Source organism: Salvelinus alpinus, chromosome 9, assembly GCF_045679555.1.
Source record: "Salvelinus alpinus chromosome 9, SLU_Salpinus.1, whole genome shotgun sequence".
Taxonomy (NCBI): Eukaryota; Metazoa; Chordata; class Actinopteri; order Salmoniformes; family Salmonidae; genus Salvelinus; species Salvelinus alpinus.
The window spans coordinates 42,419,317-42,441,677 of NC_092094.1; the positions used below are offsets into that span (position 1 = coordinate 42,419,317).

Below are 22,361 nucleotides of genomic sequence, written 5' to 3' on the forward strand. Positions count from 1 at the left end.
GGATGTTGAGTTATATATCTGAATGAACAACATAAGTGCTTTTGCATCAAATTATTGTCAAAGCAATGCATGTGCTGTCTCTGAGTATTTCTGTGAGAGGGTAGGGTAGAGAGAGAGAAAGCGAGAGAGTGAAAGAGAGCTATCTATTTGTTCTACACTCTTAGAAAAAAGTGCTATCTAGAACCTACACGTTTTTTTCGGCTGTCCCCAAAGGAGAACCCTTTTTGGTTCCAGGTAGAAGCGTTTTGGGTTTTGTAAACCCTTTCCACAGAAGGTTCCCCATGGAACCCAGAAGAGTTCTCCTATGGGGACAGCCGAAGAACCCTTTTGGAACCCTTTTTCTAAGACTGTACAAATGCTTGTGAAGTGAAGTGTGGAGCTGTTGAGTGACATGTCTCACCAGGGGTGTCCTGCCGATGCTGTTGAGGTAGTAGAGGAAGCCCTTGGCGTGGTATATAGTAGGGCTCAGAACAGGATCAGGCTTCATCCACTGTCTGTTGAGATCTTCACCGTTCAGAGAGCAGCGGTGACTGTTTACAACACAACAGAGATACATACTGTAAGGTATACTGCTGAATAATGCAGGTCTTCTTTACGAACATAAAGCTCAAAGCCGTTTATCTGCAAAACCCTAACATGTGATCATCCATATCTCAAGGTTTGCGAGATCAGCACCTACAAACAATAGCGATCCGATTCAGTTTGATCTAAGCAGACCAATACAGTAGCAGTCAAGTTGAGTCAAGAGTGTCAAATTATACCCTCCATTTTAGGATTGTTTATGCAATACTGAATGTCTATCCTGTCTATCCTGCATTTGGCATGGAATCATATGAATGACCTTTGAATGGAAAGGCATTATGTAGAGAGCATTTACAGTACCTGATGTATTAAACACACAGCAACTCAAATCACATAGGGCCAAATCTGACTTGAGATCTGCACAGCACAAGAGGTTGGTGGCACCTTAATTGGGGAGGACGGGCTCGTTGTAATGACTGGAGTGGAATCAGTGGAATTGTATCAAATACATCAAACACATGGTTTCATGGTGTTTGATGCCATTCCATCTGATCCGTTCCGGCCATTATTATAAGCCGTTCTCCCCTCAGCAGTCTCCTGTGCTGCACGGGCAACTCAAGTGATGCAGAAATCTCCTATTAACGTCAATGCAGTAAGACATAACATTTACACAAAATATAGAGGAAAGGTACAGTCTCGTGTACCGTGGCGAAAGTATCCTATTGCCATGTTCCTATAGCCAGATGAGCATAGCCACAGTAAGATCTGTTTTTCTCAAATCAATAGTTATATGTCTCAAATGAACATTTATGGTGAAAAATGTATCACATCATGTATGATACCGTGTTACATTGCATTTAATGGTGATAACTATCGTCGCTGGCTTTCAAAGTAGCCTGTACTCATTTCCATCTCTCTCAGTCCAGATGAGCTATACTGTAGGTCAGTACAGGGTAGACTCATCTGGGGAGTGCCACACTGTCAGGCAGTGCAGCTCTTAGGTTAGATTAGGCACTTCTGCATTTAGTGGCAGACGTTCACTAACACAGGTGTTCCGTTTTGAAGTGTAACATTCAGAACCTTTTGTGTGATATGGTAGAGCAACATAGAGCAGTTTGAGTCAACATTTTATATCATGCTCAATTTGAACATACAATGCACACATAGTAGGGGGGAAAAAACAATCTAAATTGTGCTAAATCCACCTAAATTATCAAACTAAATGGTAAACATAAAAACAATTCAGCAGATAACAGCTACACCAGAAGCAAAACTTCATGTTTCGGTAGCCAGGAGCTTGATCATTTTCCATGACTTATGAGAGGGGCAAATGACGGGTGTTTAACGTGTGATTGCTTGCCAAACTAGAGGGCAGCCTTTCCAATCTTTACTGACAGCCTGTCATGGACCTGCCAAGGCAGAGAACACTGACCTGGCAGGTTAGATGTCAATTGATTACTGAGTTCTGGACCCTCAGAACTATTGGACTGAGTGGTGAGCGAGAACTGTTGGTTGGTATTTCTACAGCACGACTGCAAAACACACAGGGAAAAAGTGGAACAACGTGTCACAAAGGTGTTTATCTAGACAATCCTATGTATTAAATGGGATCAAGTAATATTCACTAATATGTTCAGAGGAGGACGGTTCATTGTAATGGCTGGAATGGAATAAATGGAACGGTATCAAACACATCAAACATATGAAAACCACACGACTCTGTTCCATTAATTCCATTCCAGCCATTATAATGAACCGTCCTCCTATAGCTCCTCCCACCAGCCTCCTCTGGTTAGTTTCCATACCTTACGATACTTCAAGGGGAATAAACGTGATATTGTTTTGTACACATAATGAAGCTACCAGTGAAGACCATGACACTGACTGTCTAGAGCAGAAACAGACCAAGGCCAGATTAGATTTGATATGACCAGCTATAATATGTTTGAAATACAGTCTGCCCAGCAATAAGCTACAGGCCAGTTTTGATGCACCTAAATATTAGACATCAAAATCTATAGTCATCTCAACATAACAACCTAGCAGTTGAAAGGGCACCTTTCCAAGCTCTCTGGGAGCGACGTACTCAAACTGACACTGACCTTTGGAGTGGACATCAACCAACTGCCCATCTCTATCGTAAAAGTTATATCTATTCACTTGCTGTACAGAAGACAATAATATTATGTACAAATGTATATTCAAACACAAAAAAGCTTCCCCAAAAACAGAGTAGACCTCCTGTTGAGGTATCGTTTCCACTTGGCGAATTATCCTTCTTGACATGCCTTTAACTTCTAATTCAATCTGATCACAAAGCCTCTGTTGCCAGGCAGTTTGGTAATCCACAGGCTTTGCTGAAAATGACACAGAAATGAAAGACTATATCTTTCAGTTTTAAACTCTGCTTTGTTCATGACAGTAATAATTTATGAAGACCTTTGAGTTCCCATTCAATGAGGAGCGAGGGCAGCAGAGCATTTTGTTTCCATTTACTGGGTGTTACAGTCTGACAGCCTGTCCCCGTTTCACAGCCTGCAAGATGTCTGCCGGCCATCCCACATTATGCTCACAAATTCAACAAACTGGATGACTAGGAATAGTAAGTGGGTGGGTATGGATCTAATACGTACATGTCATGAGAGTGATGGACATGATGAATGTAGCTCGATCTATCTTGTCATAACGCACAGTATAATACATTAAAGCCAGATTTGTGAGCTTTGAATGGTGAACTCTTCATCTGAAGTAAATTTTCCAATGCGTCTCATATTAACACAGTGTGATACTGATCCATTATAGTGAATCTTTGCGCATGTGATTATTTTGTTCCTCAATCATTTCAGGTTGGGGATGAAAGAGCCAACTACCGTTACACCAGAAACCTGACAAATCTCTGCTGACATAAATTGTACTCCAGGCCTTCCTAACGTCTCTAAAAACTTTGCCCAGATATACTGTATTTAAGTTCAAGAATGCAGGACTGAGCTGCAACAGATTTTTACCCAAGCAGGAGTAATGTTCTTATAGGATCCAATTAGAAACAGAGTTGATCACGTGTGAATGGATTGGAATATAATGGTCTATCTATACAATATCACACTAAATGAGTGTATCTCTCTGTGTGTGTTGGATGTGGGAGTCACTCAGATCTTTGACAGTAACATCTGGGTCGTTCCACCGATTCGGTGCTTTTTGAGAAGTGTAACTTGGTCAAAATAGAAGTTTGATTTCACTTAATTTTAACATTCTGTCATGTCCAACTTAATTTAAAAAACAAGTTTCCCATCTCAAGACGTTAAATAAAAAAATGACGATAGTAATTGCCCATTAAGTGCCAAATAAAGTAACAGGATTGACCATAACAGGGTTGATGATTTCCTCTTAAATCAGTCATGAATCCCCTTGTGACAGGGAATGGAAGCTTGTTGTGTACAACAAGGAGAGGAAGTGGCTGAAAATGCATAACATTGATCTTATACTGACCCAAGAAATAGTACTGATAGGAGACCTGGAGAGACCGGGTCAGTCAATCACTAATATACTAATAGTCTTAGTAAAAGTATTTATCTTCAACTCGCAATCTGTGGATTCGATTAGATAGATTGAAACTGTACGTTAAACATCACAGCGTACTTGAAAGATATACACTACCGTACCAAAGTTTGGGGACACTTAGAAATGTCCTGGTTTTTGAAAGAAAAGCAAATTTTTTGTCCATTAAAATAACATCAAATTGATCAGAATACAGTGTAGGCAGTGTTAACGTTGTAAATTACTATTGTAGCTGGAAACGGCAGATTTTTTATGGAATATCTACATAGGCATACATAGGCCCATTATCAGCAACCATCATTCCTGTGTTCCAATGGCACGTTGTGTTAGCTAATCCAAGTTGATCATTTTAAAAGGCTAATTGATCATTAGAAAACCCTTTTCAATTATGTTAGCACAGCTGAAAACTGTTGTCCTGATTAAGGAATACCTAGGAATACCTAGGATAGGATAAAGTAATCCTTCTCACCCCCCCCCCCCCTTAAAAGATTTAGATGCACTATTGTAAAGTGGCCGTTCCACTGGATGTCATAAGGTGAATGCACCAATTTGTAAGTCGCTCTGGATAAGAGCGTCTGCTAAATGACTTAAATGTAAATGTAAATGTAAAGAAGGAATAAAACTGGCCTTCTTTAGACTAGTTGAGTATCTGGAGCATCAGCATTTGTGGGTTCGATTACAGGCTCAAAATTGCCAGAAACAAAGACCTTTCTTCTGAAACTCGTCAGTCCATTCTTGTTCTGAGAAATGAAGGCTATTCCATACGAGTTGTCCTTGATCTTGTCCTTGAGTTGACCCTGCCCTCTACTTGTCCTTGATGTCCTTTGTTTTTTTTGCATTGTTGATTTCTCTTTTTCTTTTTTCTCTTTACTTCATTTTCTTGGTTGTTGGTGCATTGTAGGGTTCTTGGGAGTGGTGAATGGACATATTATTATTTATTTATTTATTTTTCTTGGGGGAGAACTGTGGGAGGGATCTCGGATGGTTGAGGGGCAGCTCTTGGGGAACTGTGGGGGGGATCTTGGAGGGTTCGGGTCCCCGTATTCGGCCTTGTGGGAGATCTGTCGACGTGCCCTTGAGCAGGGTGTTGACCCTGGATGCTTCTGTGTGTCTCTCTGAATGGGAGTCTGTTGGATGACTGGTATGGTTGAGTGGCGTCACTGCAAGTATATTATATTATATGTTTTTGATATTCAATAAAAATAAAAATAAATTTTTTAAAAGAGTGGAAGTTCAATGCAAAAGAAATACATTGTTGAAACATTTCTAACCTGTCTATCTATAGGTAACAGTGTTGACGTGTTATGCAATCAATACTCTCAATCGCCTGATTTTCTGTAAATTCACAAAGTCGATGACTGGCACTACTATCTTGTTCTCATACAACGTGTTTACTTGTAGTCTCACACAGTCTGATATTTCTTCAGTCACCATTATAACAGATGTCAGGGTACAAAAAGAACCTTCATCTCTTTTTAGCATTTGACGGAATTAATTTTCGAAATAAATGAATAAATGAATTAATTCAAATTGTCTTTTTACTCCTGGACACAGAAGTCTACCTCCTGTCCTTTACAAACAAAGCAATCTGCCGCTGGGTCCACTTTACATCCCAGACAAAGACAGTTCAATTTAGTTTTGTTACAGGGAGTCGCCAGTTCAGGGGGATGAATAGATTTCTATGCCCCGTCTAATGGGGTTACATCCTAGTTTCACCCTCAAATCTCCATCAGACATGGATGTGAACAATGAGCATTTAGTTCGACCTCAAAGTCACTGCACCCCACCACGCCACAGATTCGGATTTAAGCATTAAGCATTGCCAGGATGGAAAATCGCTGTTACTGTATCCCAGAGTTTATCATTTAAAACTAATGGAAAACATTGAGCAGATATTGGAGCTCTTATCACTATTGGGAGGGGGAAGCGCTCTGTCTGGCAGCACATGGGTGAGTCCCATTAACTGGTGGAATTGGAAAGTGGAAATTCATTTTCCTTTTGTTTGGAGTGCTCTGATGGCTTCACAGATAGAGGATAGAGGCTCAGGTGAGCAGGGGAGGGAGCAGCCTTGACACCTCCGTCCCATCTCCCTCACTCTCTCCGACCGTGGCCACGGCTGTCACTATGGAGGATGGGCTGGCTTTAAAGGAGATTGTAAATGTGGCTGACATGGCAGACCTCCCAGGAAAGAGTCATGGGTTCTTGGACATACTGTACATTGCGGATTGATCTGACACATCAATGTCCTGTCTGAGCTATGGAACACACATGTCACATGGCTCCTCTTCACAGGAGAAAGCATCAAATGTTACACATGTTCCATCCATCAACAACACAAATACAGCCCATAGAGAGCAGAGCAGGAGAGAGGTTGATGAAGATCATGCGATTGATGGTTGATGCACTCAAAGAGAACAAAATGCCATTTCATATTCAGGTCAATGAGAGAAGATACACTACATGGTTGGTCCCCCCTTTGCTGCCATTACAGCCTCCACTCTTCTAGGAGGGCTTTTCACTAGATGTTGGAACATTGTTGCAGGGACTTGCTTCTATTCAGCCTCAAGAGCATTAGTAAGGTCGGGCACTGATGTGGGGCGATTAGGCCTGGCTCGCAGTCGGCATTCCAATTCATCCCAAAGGTGTTCAATGGGGTTGAGGTCAGGGCTCTGTGCAGGCCAGTCAAGTTCTTCCACACCGATTTCGACAAACCATTTTTGTATGGACCTCGCTTTGTGCACGGGGGCATTGTCATGCTTAAACAGGAAAGGGCCTTCCCCAAACTGTTGCCACAAAGTTGGAAGCACAGAATCGTCTAGAATGTCATTGTATGCTGTAGCGTTAAGATTTCCCTTCACTGGAACTAAGGGGCCTAAGACCATTATTCCTCCGCCACCAAACTTTACAGTTGGCACTAGCGTTCTCCTGGCTTCCGCCAAACCCAGATTTGTACATCGGACTGCCAGATGGTGAAGCGTGATTCATGACTCCAGAGAATGTGTTTCCATTACTCCAGAGTCCAACGGCGACGAGCTTTACACCACTCCAGCTGACACTTGGCATTGCGCATGGTGATCTTAGGCTTGTGTGCGACTGCTCGGCCATGAAAAACCATTTCATGAAGCTCCCGACGAACAGTTCTTGTGCTGACGTTGCTTCCAGAGGCAGTTTGGAACTCGGTAGTGAGTGTTGCAACCGAGGACAGACTATTTTCATGCACTTCAGCCCTTTTCTGTGAGCTTGTGTGGCTTACCACTTTGCGGTTGAGCCGTTGTTGCTCCTAGACGTTTCCACTTCACAATAATAGCACTTACAGTTGGCAGCTCTAGCAGGGCAGACATTTGATGAACTGACTTGTAGGAAAGGTGGCATCCTATGACGGTGCCTCATTGAAAGTCACTGAGCTCTTCAGTAAGGCCATTCTGCTGCCAATGTTTGTCTATGGAGATTGCATGGTTGTGTGCTCAATTTTATACACCTGTCAGCAGCCGGTGAGGCTGAAATAGCCGAATCCACTAATTTGAAGGGGTGTCCAAATTATTTTGTATATATAGTGTTCATAGCTAGACAGATAAGCTACAACCATATAAATGTTGAAATTTGTGCATCAACACAAGACCATGAATAATGACTGTTTTTTTTCTATCACAGTATAGCCTATTCGTCACATCAATGGCCTAAAAATGATCATAGCTAGCTGGTATAGTATCTCATTTGAAGGGCCTAGAAGGCTTTTACTCAACTTGGTGTTAAAAATTTAACATCGGGAGCATTCAACGTGTGGCGGGAAATCATCAAAGCTATGTCAACAATACCAACATTTCTCTGTTACTCACTCCAATTGTGGCAATCACATTTCCCCTGTTTGTCCAGTTGAAAGATTAATCAGCTATTCATCCAATGTTAAAACGTTCTGCTCAATGACTCAAATAAAAAGGTCATTTTAACCAAATGAATGATGTAATTGTGAAGCTTAGTACGATTTGGATAAATAATAACGATCTGTCACCTCTGTGGAAAGCATAGACTGGAGCTGATTGGTTCTGACACCGTTGCCTGGTGCTTCATCTCTGTGATGTTGCCAAGGAGGGAAACTTGCATAACCAAATCACCGGAGACCAGGCAGGCCTACTGTATACAGGAAAAAGCATAAACCTTGTGTTCACATAACAAAATAATTAGGTCATTTCTTACCTCACTGAAAACAAACACCTGAAAATGTCTAAATCCTCTTTTGTATCATTTCCCTCTATTTATCTTGAGAGAGATAATAACAAAGCTTCTGCTTGTTACACAAAGCGTGTCCTTCCATAATATTGCCTGATAGCTTTAAACCATTTTCGACTCAGGCATTCATCTCTTCAGATGATGCCCATGGAAACCCTAACAGAACTCTGGCTGCTGCTACATTCTGTCTGTGTGATTGACGTGTCCCTCGGGATGTCTGAGAGGAGAGACGTAAGTGCAGACGACAGCTGCTGGGAAGATAGTTAGTTTTGAAATGCTCTTAAATGCAAAAACTCTGCTCTCCGTTAAGCTAACGGATCCAGCGTCTCCTCCATACCGGAGTTCAAAGCCGTCTCAGAAACCCTCTGAACCTCTTACTGACTGTCTTACACTGATGTACTCTGAGAGCCCAAATATGAAAATATCCTTAGAACTCATATCAGTTATATGCATCTATTCTCCACAATGGAGAATCATACTGTAGAAACACTGAAGCAAGTGGAGACTTCTGGCACTGGATCTTCAAATAATCTAGAACACCAATGTGACAACTATGCTGATAGGCAGTGCCAGGCAACCTCACTCAGCACCACTATGCCAATAACTGCAGCAACACCCACATCATCATGTCTTATTGCTTTACTCTACAGCCATTTAGTCTACATCTTCTCTTGGAACTCTAGATTGGCTGGGCTGTTTCAGACACGTCCGCCATTGCGCCTGTGCATTATTTACTAGTGACTGCCGTCCCACAATCCACCACAACAAGCCTGAGTGAAGCGCGAAGCCAGCAGTTGAGTTGTGTTTCAAGTGCCTACTTCACCCACCCCCTCTCTCCTGGATCCTCTCTCTTCCTTTCAAATCTCACAGTGGATTTAAAGCAGGGCCTGTCAGTTGTTTTGACGGAGCTTCTTCTGTTGTGCATGGCTGGGTCGGACTGACTGTATTATCACCTGTGTGCAAAGCATAGAGATGGGGGATGGCTTTGTTTTGAATATTCATTTGTTTGCTTATTCGTGCCTGCTGGGCACAATCATTCTGCCGAGGGAAAAGTCATGGGAGGTTGTTAAGTATCTCCCTTGATGTGGAGCTCTGAGGAGAAGACAAAAACCATTTGTATTGAATATTCAAATAAACAAGACTCATTGTATACATTTTAAAATCCCATTCAAATGATGCTCTAATACAACTGCAATCAGAACAGCTCATTATATTGCCCTGTTATATCAAATTTTATGATGTACTTTTGTCAAGTACGCATACAGTATAAATTGCAGTATACAACTATGATAAGGGATTCGGAATAACAGAATAAAATGAAAAACTAAAACATCACATTATTGTCATTATCTGTAAACTACCCTCGCGTTGAGAGGACATTAGATGAGGGTTGAGTGGTCCTCTCTGACCTGTGATACCGCAGGATGTGGCTTCTCTTTGTGTTATACCAGACAGAGAGGGAAATGAACTGAACACAACATGAGCAGCAGCTTACTCTGGCTCTGGGAAAACACACATATCCTCATTTCAGCACACATGGCCACCTCTAAAGACACACACACACACACACGCACACGCGCACACGCACACGCACACGCACACACACACACGCTGCCTGTGTCTGAGTAACAAAAGTTGTTCCTCCTACCAATGCAATACTAGCTGAAGGAAATAGGAGTGTGTCTCCGTTCTATTGCCTGTTTTTGCACTTGATTTGAATAGTCATGTGAATGAAGTTTCATTATCTGCTCTTCAAAGGCTATCCCATTACAGTCCCCAGGAAATTCATAGCTTTTAAACTCACTCTGTTTATTCATATTTCTGTTCTTATTAATCTCTACATCTTTCTTCCAAAGGCAAAGTCAAACTGTTATTGTACAAATAGCTATTTTTTTTCTTACCCCCATAATATTTTAAAATATGCTAAATGATTCATCTTCAACACTTCAGAATCCTCTCCATAGAATGTCTCTAGTGGCTGAGATAACATGCTCCCAGCAGTTGGCCAGAGAGCAGTCATGCATATTCACATGCCCATGCTGTTCGGGCTCTGAAGACACCTGAGCAGGTCTGGGCCTCGTTTCCCAGTTGTGATGTAAGTTAAGCATTACGATGATCGTACCAGATGCTTCGTTATTTACGAGCCAACTTTTGAATAGTGTTTCCTAAAGAAGCAGTGTGTCATTGCACCATGTGTCAATACGGAGAGGATTGAAAAAAAACAGTGCTGCGCTCTGATCATTTTTCTCCATTCAAATAGCATTCGAATTATTCCACAATACTGCCTACGGATCAGCTCCTAGAGAGATATTACCACCTATGGCTGCAAATATTGAGGTGGATTATTCTAGTACGCACCCCATAACAATGCACTAAATCAGAGATTTGGCACATCATTGCGTACATGTTATGCTACACATCATGAAATATATTGAGACAGAAATGACAGACAGTAGCTGAGAATTAGCTAAATAGAATTCAATTGAATGAACATAAAATATATTTCAATGTGATCGAAATATAGGGCTATGTAGCCTATAATTTACAGTATCTATCTTATGCAGTCATCTCCGTTTTCATTTTAAGGATTGTTTTATTCTTCGCTTGTTTGTAACAATTGCAAAGACATTGGCAACGTTGTAGGCTATTTGTAGTCAACTTCGTTCTGAAGTTATCGGCAGTCACAGAGAGACAGATAAACCTCTTGATTCTGTGTTTTGCTGATATATCTTCTGTGTAAAAAGAGGGAAGGAAGTTAGTCTAGTTTGTAGGAGCATTGGGCCAGTAACCGAAAGGTTGCTGGATCGAATCCCTGAACTGGCAAGGCAAAAGTCTGTTGTTCTGCCCATGAGCAAAGCAGTTCCCTGGGTGCCACTGTTCCCTGGGTGCCGATGACGTGGATGTTGATTAAGGCAGCTCCCTGTACCTCTCTGATTCAGAGGGGTTGGGTTCAATTTGGAAGACACATTTCAGTTGAATGTATTCAGTTGTACAACTAACTTCGATCCCCCTTTCCCTATAAAGTGATGGAGAAAAGCATCTAACAATGCACTTAGTTGTTCTACCAGTGGTCTGAGGCAGTCGGTAAACTAAAAGTGTTTTCAAGTCCAAATTTAGAAACAATGTTTTGGGGAAACTGTTAGGCTACTAAAGATACATCGTAAGATGGTTCTAACGATGATCTTAACCCTACATAGGCCCTGTATTGTTGCTGGTGGTGAGGTACTGCTGCTCATCTGAGAGCTGCTGTCGGTCTATGGCCCTCCACACAGCCCATTGACATCCAGTATAGAGGCCTGCCGGGATTTTAGCTTCATGCCAAACACACCGTGGCAACATGGCCGATTACATTTATTTATTTTTTACCTTTATTTAACTAGGCAAGTCAGTTAAGAACAAATTCTTATTTACAATGGGACTCCCAATCATGGCCAGATGTGATGCAGCCTGGATCAGATAGCTGCATGGAGCCCAAGTAGAACCCTAAACATATTGTTTGTTGATGAGGATAAAAATACATTTGTGGTCTGTCTGTCGCAAAACTTTTTTGAGCTGGAGGGTTTTGTTATTACCCAGTTGTATGCTTTAGTTTGCTTTTGTTTAGCCAATAATTCAAATTAAAAATAGGTGAAATGATTCAGGAAGTAGAATGAATGCCTCATTACAGAAGATTAATATCCAGATCATTAAACATTTAAGTGCAAAGGCTTCAAAACTAGTAGAGGGGCTCAGCCTCCTTCTAGGGCTCTTCCCTCTGGGCTGGGTTCTTGCTGAAATAGAGGTGGCTTTGTGAGACAGTGAGAGTAGCTCTTATGATTGATCTTACCACTCATCAGAGTCTCTTCACTGAAATAAATATTTTGTGTGGATCTACAGTATGTGTTACTGAAATAACATAATTCATTTGTCCTGCCTGTCCTGGATGTTACGAAATAGACATTAGGGGTAAAGTGCACATTGTTAAAGTAACAAAAAATAGATTTTAGATTATACTGTAGGGGGCTGCTAGACAAACCCTAATGACCTCTCTAAGGACCAGTATCTAACCTTTACAATGCACTGTTTGCTGTGAGACACAACAAAACCACGCATAACACTCTCTTCTCCCCATTAGAATGTAGTAAACATACACGTCATCTTTTATCCTTGGCATCCTGGTGGTGCATGTCCCTGATGGCAGAGCTCACCCTGGTGGTGCATGTCCCTGATGGCAGAGCTCACCCTGGTGGTGCATGTCCCTGATGGCAGAGCTCACCCTGGTGGTGCATGTCCCTGATGGCAGAGCTCACCCTGGTGGTGCATGTCCCTGATGGCAGAGCTCACCCTGGTGGTGCATGTCCCTGATGGCAGAGCTCACCCTGGTGGTGCATGTCCCTGATGGCAGAGCCTACCCTGGTGGTGCATGTCCCTGATGGCAGAGCTCACCCTGGTGGTGCATGTCCCTGATGGCAGAGCTCACCCTGGTGGTGCATGTCCCTGATGGTAGAGCTCACCCTGGTGGTGCATGTCCCTGATGGCAGAGCTCACCCTGGTGGTCCATGTCCCTGATGGCAGAGCTCATCCTGGTGGTGCATGTCCCTGATGGCAGAGCTCATCCTGGTGGTGCATGTCCCTGATGGCAGAGCTCACCCTGGTGGTGCATGTCCCTGATGGCAGAGCTCACCCTGGTGGTCCATGTCCCTGATGGTAGAGCTCACCCTGGTGGTCCATGTCCCTGATGGCAGAGCTCACCCTGGTGGTGCATGTCCCTGATGGCAGAGCTCACCCTGGTGGTCCATGTCCCTGATGGTAGAGCTCACCCTGGTGGTGCATGTCCCTGATGGCAGAGCTCACCCTGGTGGTGCATGTCCCTGATGGTAAAGCTCACCCTGGTGGTCCATGTCCCTGATGGTAGAGCTCACCCTGGTGGTGCACGTCCCTGATGGCAGAGCTCACCCTGGTGGTCCATGTCCCTGATGGTAGAGCTCACCCTGGTGGTGCATGTCCCTGATGGCAGAGCTCACCCTGGTGGTGCACGTCCCTGATGGCAGAGCTCACCCTGGTGGTCCATGTCCCTGATGGTAGAGCTCACCCTGGTGGTGCACGTCCCTGATGGCAGAGCTCACCCTGGTGGTGCATGTCCCTGATGGTAAAGCTCACCCTGGTGGTCCATGTCCCTGATGGTAGAGCTCACCCTGGTGGTCCATGTCCCTGATGGCAGAGCTCATCCTTTAGAAAAGGAAAACCGCACTCTAAAAGCTCCGATGCAATCATTTATTTACCAATGTCTCGACATCAAGCTGTCTTCATCAGGGTTTCATGTGAAACACCCTCCACACTGCCTGCCACTCAGAAGACCACCATGTCACCACTATGTTAATCACAGTGATGGAGCTAACAGGTCAAACAACCTTGGAGGCAAGCTGAGACCCTCCACCTGTTATCTTTCACCCCTCAGAACCCTTCCTCCTACTGAAACAGCTTAGCCACAGGGGCACGTGGGCGGTGGGATGGAAGGGATGCTTTCTACAGCCAATCTGGAGGAGATGATTATGAGAGCCTCATAGGGTGCTTGTCTATCACTCATGGTCTTATCTAGTGCATCTCTTTATGAAGTGCCAGTATGAAGTAGGCTGATAACACGGACAGGACAAGTAAAAAGTCATATAAATGTGCTAGGTATTGAATGTGTTTCTATGGAGTGTTGAGCAGTGAGAGCCAAGAGCGGATGCTCTGTGGTATTGATGTATGTAAATGCTCTTGGTCTTCACTGCAATAGGAGGACCATGGTCACATTGATTGTTATTAGTTCAATACCATAGAGCAGCTAGCAAGGAACCTGTACACATTTCTAGAAGAGTGAAACAACAAGTTTCAACCAAATGTCAATGCAATGGATGTATAGGATTCTGATCAGCATCGTTATTGCAAGAGAAAACACATGCAGAGGGATTATTATTGACTGATCACAGTCTCAGGAAAATGTGTTCCACTCGCATTTGTCGTCTGCACATTTCTGTCCAGTTGTTGTGCATATGTTTTCTCAGCCCAGAATAACAATGGTAGTTGAAGCCAGATACCGTAATCAATTTAGTTAAAAGTCAAGAAAGTGTCGTCCCTCGCCTCCGAGTCTCACCAAAAAGAGGGAAATGGAATGGAAACTATGAGAGTTCTAGCATTCCCTGTCCCCATTCCATCAGACAGACAGAGTGCCCATCTCCTGTCCTGGAAACACATAACTAGGTAATGACACCACTGTCTCTGTCAATGTGGCTCCCGCATTTCCTTTATTTATTCCGCGTCTAAGCCTAGTTCTACCGAACCAGCACTGACCTCCACGGTCTAATTGGCCTGTTTCACTCTGAAATAACTTGGGCTCATCTGAGTAGTTCATTTATGCAGCATCAAATTGGAGCTTCGGAGGAAGAAATACATAGTGAATTGTTAGAGTGGCTGTGGTTTAGCTTGACAGACCAAGGTTACATAAAAAGCTTATTCTGATGTTCCAGTACATGTCGAAATGAATGGCTGAGATGACAATCAGAGACCTCTCCTGTGATTGGGGCAGTGTTGTTGGCTACTTGTAAAATAGGTACTGTTTCAGACACAGAGCTAAAAAGATAATGAAATACAGTTGAAAATTGAAATATTTTGCAGATGACTGTTGTTATCCATATCAAACGAGCTAACATATTGCCTCGTGTTACACTTTGTAGTCTAATAAGCATTATAAACTGGGTGGTTCGAGCCCTGAATGCTGATTGGCTGACGGCCGTGGTATATCAGACCGGCAGCGTAGCCTAGTGGTTAGAGCGTTGGACTAGTAACTGAAAGGTTGCAAGATCGAATCCCCGAGCTGACAAGGTACAAATCTGTCGTTCTTCCCCTGAACAAGGCAGTTAACCCACTGTTCCTAGGCCGTCATTGAAAATAAGAATTTGTTCTTAACCGACTTGCTTAGTTTCAAGACTGTATACCACAGGTTTGACCAAACATGTATTTTTACTGCTCTAATTACGTTGGTAACCAGTTTATAATAGCAATAAAGCAACTCGGGGGTTTGATGTATATGGCCAATACACCACGGCTAAGGGCTGTGTCCAGGCACTCCACTTTGTGTCGTGCATAAGAGCAGCCCTTAGCCGTTGTATATTGGCCATATACCACACCCCCTCGGGCCTTATTGCTTAAATATCCAGTGGTGTGCATCAACACCAACTCTATCCCTGCTCATCTGAGTCCTGTCTCCTGATTACGTACCTCCGAGGTAACTATTGAAATCCCTCACCATCTAACACTATATGAGTCACCTGCTGAGGGACTTGCTTAGATGCTTGAACGAAACAGACAATTAGTTGGCTGCTGGTGGTGTAGGCATGTTGATCTACTTCAAAGTGTGTAAGGAGGCATTTACTGTCTAGGGATGACGCTAGGTGTGGAGTGAGTGAGTGAGTGAGTGAGTGAGTGAGTGAGTGAGTGAGTGAGTGAGTGAGTGAGTGAGTGAGTGAGTGAGTGAGTGAGTGAGTGAGTGAGTGAGTGAGTGAGTGAGTGAGTGAGTGAGTCAGTGAGTGAGTGAGTGAATGAGTGAGTGATGGGGGATTTTGGGGATGAGGTGTGGAGGGTTGATTGTGAGTGAGGAGGGTGGTTGGGGATGACACCAGGTGGGAAGTGAGGGTGTGTGTGTGTGGGGGGGGGGGGGTCAGAGGTCAGGGAGCATGAGGCAGATAATCAAATCACTAGACCACTGGACCTATTACAGGCCAAAACAGATAATGGTTCCAGAAATAAAATTGAATGCTAGAACACCACAGAGCTCTCCCTGGTGGGCTGTGCCCATTTAGGATGGAATATAATAGAATCCGCCACAGGTATGTTTACACTGTATCGTTGTTTAAGCTGTACACCGGCAAATTGATTCAAAAAACTGGAAACAGGAGAGTCTACCTGTCACCAGTAGTATAGATTTAAACAGTCAACAAAAAAAAAACACTGTGTGGTAAATGTTAACCATTGCTAAAAGAGCTACTGTGAGAATAATGCAATGTGAGAGCGATTAAATTGAGCCCTGAGACACTGACCAAGTGGATCTCATAATCAAATCAAATCAAATTGTATCACATCCACATGTTTAGGAGATGTTATTGCGGGTGTCAACAGTGCAGTAGTATCTAAAAATTCACAACAATACTTCTGTGAATCATGTACTCCTGTACTTTTATGGTAGGATTATTTTGGTTTCTTAAGTATTTCATATAACTGCTCTGCTGCAGAACGAACTAGCAGACTCAGAAATTGAGAAAAGTGAGCCAGTTGGAATGGTGAGCACAAAGGTGTGCCCTTGACTGCCTTCACAATGATACCTCCCATTTCGCGTACATTCTGGAATCTAATAGCCGTCTGAGCCTCACTTCTCCCTTCCTGCCTGGTCGTGTTAAGCCTTTGTAAATAGGGTATGGTGCAGAATGCTGCTTTCTGAACTGCATGATAGGCTTGGGTAAGCCTGGAAGTGGCCCAGTCATTTCATTCCAGGCACACAAAGCAATCCCTAATTTCTGAGACTGTGTAACCTCGAGCAGGAAGGGAATCAGTCATGTTGTCTACAGAATCCGTTATCTGCCACACCACTTGAATGTTATCAGAATGCATCTGGTAGTGTTTCGTGTCGGTTGGTTCCCTCTTAGGACTCTCACCACCAACATGAATCAATAAAAGCTAGGTAGCTAGCGTGAGGAAGGTGTATCAGTAATGGCCCGTCACTAATAGGGTGTTGTTGTAGTGACGTACATGTGCAGTTGTGTATTGTTCCAATACATCATTAACAAATAGATCACAGTAAAACAACCCATCTCCATGTACTTTGAAGCAATTCAATATACAGTAAAGATGATGAAGAGAAACGCCAGATATTCACTATAAAGTGGCTGGATGCATAAATGGGTGCATAAAATGGCCTCTAATAGATGAACAATGATGAGGTCGCGGGCTTCATGGCTTCCAGTTATGTGTGGTCCCCTGGGATCCCAGTCCCAATGTCTTTGTCAATTTAATCTACTTCCAGGGCCAGGGAGGTTAACGTGACTTCAACACGCCGGCCCAGCCGGCGTCACAGCCAATGTTTTTGAGAGCGCCCCAAATGACACCCTATTCCCTACACGGTACACTACTTTTGACCAAATCCCTGGTCAACAGTAGTGCACTACATAGGGAATAAGGTGTCATTTGGGGCGCACACACTGTCTCCAACCCGTACAGCTGACCAGCATGTAACACAAATCTGACATTCATCCGTTTAATAGCTGCCTCTCTGATCAATGGTACAACCACTGGGTCTTGGCACAAACATACAGGTTGGACGGCGTTCAGTGAGGACATTGACTCTCTCTATTAACTCTGCTGTTAGAGGAATAGTGACCAGCAGACTTCATTCACAAATGTGGGTCAATCTCTCGATCTCCTCCAATCAACTGCATCAAACTAGGAGCATTCAGGGCATCCAAAGGCTGACAGATATGAAAGGTCATTGTAAGTGACCGATCAACTTCCCAAGATGACCTCAGTGAAAAACGTTTTCAATCAACCTGCTGGGTTGATTGTTCATTGCAACAACAGTGTATCTCTGCTCACATATTGTACATATTGAACATGCAGCGTCATGTGTTGACAGCCTCTCAACACATGACACTATGCAGGGTTGCTGTCAACACATGACACTATGCAGTATGCTGTCAACACATGACACTATGCAGTATGCTGTCAACACATGACACTATGCAGTATGCTCTCAACACATGACACTATGCAGTATGCTCTCAACACATAACACTATGCAGTATGCTGTCAACACATGACACTATGCAGTATGCTGTCAACACATGACACTATGCAGTATGCTCTCAACACATGACACTATGCAGTATGCTGTCAACACATGACACTATGCAGTATGCTGTCAACACATGACACTATGCAGTATGCTGTCAACACATGACACTATGCAGTATGCTGTCAACACATGACACTATGCAGTATGCTGTCAACACATGACACTATGCAGTATGCTGTCAACACATGACACTATGCAGTATGCTGTCAACACATGACACTATGCAGTATGCTGTCAACACATGACACTATGCAGTATGCTGTCAACACATGACACTATGCAGTATGCTGTCAACACATGACACTATGCAGTATGCTGTCAACACATGACACTATGCAGTATGCTGTCAACACATGACACTGAATATCGGCAACAAATGTATCATCTCATCAAGTCCAACTAGAGCTATAGTCACTTTTTTATAGTAGGTTTGGAAATATATTGTATATCTACCTTCATGTGGGCAGGAGATGAAGGTCATGGATGAAAATAACAAGAAGGGGTAGAAGTAATGACTCTGGGCAGATTCATGAAGAACCACTCTAATAACACGAACATTTCTGACGTACAATTTTATGTTTGCCCTTGCTACTATAGTAAGCACACTAATGAAAACATCAACAAATGGACAATGACAAATTGTGAGGCTTTGTATTCACGCTATTGTATTTCTCCATGACTCAAATGCCAGGGTATTGATCTGAACTGGGGAGGCATACCAAAGCCTGGGAGATAGTGACTCATTACCTCCCTCCCCCACAGAAAGAGCAGAGGGGAAGGGCCTACTGATAAAACTGCCTCAGAGGAAGAAGAGAACTGTGGGTAAATCTCATCTGCTGGCCCGTCTGAGCAAGGTAGCCATCACCTGTGCCAGAACACTGGACCGGAGGGAGGAGAGTTGAGAGGGGGAGGAGGAGAGGATGGTATGGGGCGAGTGGACGGGCTTGGCTGTGGTCAACGTTAGCCTTGCTGTGAAATGATGAACAGCGTGGATTCTCCTCCATTCATCATGGGCCTGTCTCAATCCAGGCTACAGTGGTCTCCATAATACGTCAGTGTCGCATGCTGGACCACCCCCATGCATCAAAACATTTTAATACAGCTCAGCTCCATGCTTCCTCTCGTTGCTTCCTCTCGCTCTCCTCTTTGTTCATGGCAGGGAGGCTGGCTGACCCGTGTACCTCTCCTGGTTTTATCAAAGACTCGGTGGAAACCGTGACATGAATCTTTCATGTCTGCTGCTTTCTACACATATTGTAAATATGCATTAAAGAAAATAACAGATTTTTTTTATGATTTCAGAAGGGTAGGGTACAGACGTAGGATCTTAATTTGATCACCCTGTTGCAGGAGAACGTTTTAGTGTATTTGAGGTTTAAAAAGGCTTCTGAAGTTTTTAATTTCCACATTGAAATATCCGACTTGATTTTCCCTTACATTAAAATTATCAACCCCTACAAAAATGTCCATTAGTTATAATCAAAATTAAGATCCTACATCTGTAGAACATTTCCTGTAACCTCTGAAGAGGAGCTGAGGCGGAACTAATGCCGGTACAGAGTTGTAGATGATGAAGGGTGAAAGAGTGAGGAAATAGACTGCTTTATGACAACAGAAGGCAGGTAGACACAACAGGAGACATTACAAATTACTATAAAATGGTAGCTGATGAAAAAGAACAATAAAAAGTACTGAAAGTACCACTCTACTTGAATAAAAATGTGTTTTTAAAGAGGCAGGTACACACAAAGAAGATTCCTCAAGGGTTCTTTGGGAAGGGCATGGTTCTACTGTATGTGGAACCATAATGACTCAAAGAACCATTTGAGCCGGTTAATGGTTATTTGCGTTTCAGAAAATAGTTATTTCTTCTTTTAGTGATAATTCAAATGTAGGGGCAATGGCAAAGCTCTTTTTGTGCAACCGTGAGTGAGAGTGTCATTCCAGTTGATCTGATCTGTTGTGTTACGCCATTGCATGTTAAATATGACAATGGCCAGTGATTGTGATTTTTAAAAGACTCATATATGGCGTTGTGTCAATTGAGAACTGATGTCTCCCTCCTTAGGGACCCCCAGCCATTCCAGAGCTAGCACACTTGATTCAACTTTTCAAATAATACAATACAAATTTTAACAGCAAAAAGAACCCTGTATGGTTCTTTAAAAGGTTATTTGCATAACATTTCAGATTGAGAAAGATTCTTTATAGAACTGTTCTCCGTAAAGGTTATATACAGAACCATTAAAAAGGGTTCTATACAGCATCAAAAGGGTTGTACCGCTAGAAAAAACGTATTTGGTGTTAATATATAACTTTTTTAAATTTGTAGAACCTTAAAAAAGTGTTCTTTATAGCACCGTAAAGGTTACATTTAGAACCTTACGAGCATGTTTCTTTATAGAACCATCCAAAAAGGGTTCTATATAGCACCAAAAAGGGTTCCGCTATCGCGACAAGCCAAAGAACTGGCACTATATAGAGTCATTTGTTTTTAGTGTGTAGAACCACCTCTCTCCTAATGAAAAACACAATAACACAAAATGGCTCATACTGACTCGTCCAAGAAAAAAAACATCTCTCCAATGTGATCTGGCCAGCTTCTACCTTGAGAATAAATGTTCTTTCTGTGTCAGCAATACAAATGGAATGGGGTCACGCCTTTTCTCTGAGCTAGGGGCAAGATTACTCCTTGTTCAAGAGATGGAGCGAGAGCACCCTACTGAGTCTAATACTGGATACACTCACCTATAATTGAGGCAAACCGATGCTATTGACACAAAAATATTTTAAACCACCCTTGTCCCTGGCTGGCTGGGGTTAACCATCTCCCAGCTTTTCTGGTCCCTCACCCAGAGGTAGGAACTGGGAGGGATAGCATGGTTAAAGCCAGCTGAACAGTTATAGAAATATAACCAACCATCCCTTCTCTGGGGCATTGGACTGTGCTCAAATGTGATCTCCAATGTCATGGTCACCGATCCCACTCTCACTGCATGTAAAGAGGGAACAGAAATGTCAAAACTCCCATTTGTCTCATCCATTCATGTCCCACCCAGCTGAATGGTCTAAGGGCCTCTGTGTTGTGGTGATGGCACCATTGACAATGAATGGTAGTTAAAGAGCTGCCTGGATGCTAACATTCTGTTCAAACATTGCAGGTGTAACGCTGATCAGATAAACTGCCAAAGCTACTGTAGCACGCCCCTGCTCTCCGCTATACTCTTAGAAAAAAGGGTTCCAAAAGGGTTCTTTGGTTGTCCCCATAGGAGAACACTTTTTGGTTCAATAGAGAACCCTTTTTAGTTCCAGATAGGAACCCTTTTGGGTTCAATGTAGAACCTTTTGTGGAAAAGGTTCTACCTGGAACTCCAAAAGGTTCTACCTAGAACCAAAATGGTTCAACCTGGAAGCAAAAAGGGTTCTGTAAAAAAGAAAAGTGTTTTACCTTTATTTAACTAGGCAAGTCAGTTAAGAACAAATTCTTATTTACAATGACGGCCTACCAGGGATTAACTGCCTTGTTCAGGAGCAGAACGGGGATTTGACCTTTCGGTTACTGGCCCCACACTCTAACCACTAGGCTACCTGCCTCCCCAATATTTTTGCTCTTCAAAGGGTTCTCCTATGGGTGCAGCCAAAGAACCCTTTAAGGTTCTAGATAGCATTTTTTTATAGTGTACAAGACAAATACCTCAAGGTGAACACACAAATACATTTTGCCTGACTGTGAAATGTCAATGTCGTGTTCTGGTCTTCAAGTCTGGTTGTGATAACAAGATGATCCACTTTGACAGGCTCTCAAATTTGGCTACAGGAAGTCATCCTTCCCCAGGGGCTACTTGATGCAATCTTCTGTTCCTCCGTTCCCAAGGTCAGTGTTGGAAATTACAATCTGTTCACACCAGTCAGTCCCCACCTGGCTGGCAGAGTGATAGACGCAGGTCACAGGTAGGAAGGTAAGAAGCAGGACAGTATTCCCCTCCACGCACATCAAGTTATTCTCCCTACATAATTATAGACCAGAGAGTTGTGATAAACATCAATGGTGGAGAGGAAAGGGAGACAGACTGTCAAAGGCAAGATGTGAGACGCATCCTCAAACTTCTCAAATCAGCCGAGCTGAGACTAGGAGTCCCAGCAGTCAAAGAGACTTGACTTTGGAGGCTTGTCTTGGGTAAATCTCATCCACTAA

General features: G+C 43.1%; 1 protein-coding gene across 1 annotated transcript in view; it reads right to left on the reverse strand.

Annotated features, from left to right (window-relative positions):
• The window catches only part of LOC139530132 (cytosolic carboxypeptidase 4), a 151,654-nt gene that overhangs the window by 42,218 nt on the left and 87,075 nt on the right, over nt 1-22,361 (reverse strand). The window contains exon 20 of the mRNA XM_071326251.1: nt 401-530. Coding sequence (XP_071182352.1) covers nt 401-530 — 130 coding nt within the window. The remainder of the gene's footprint in view (nt 1-400; nt 531-22,361) is intronic.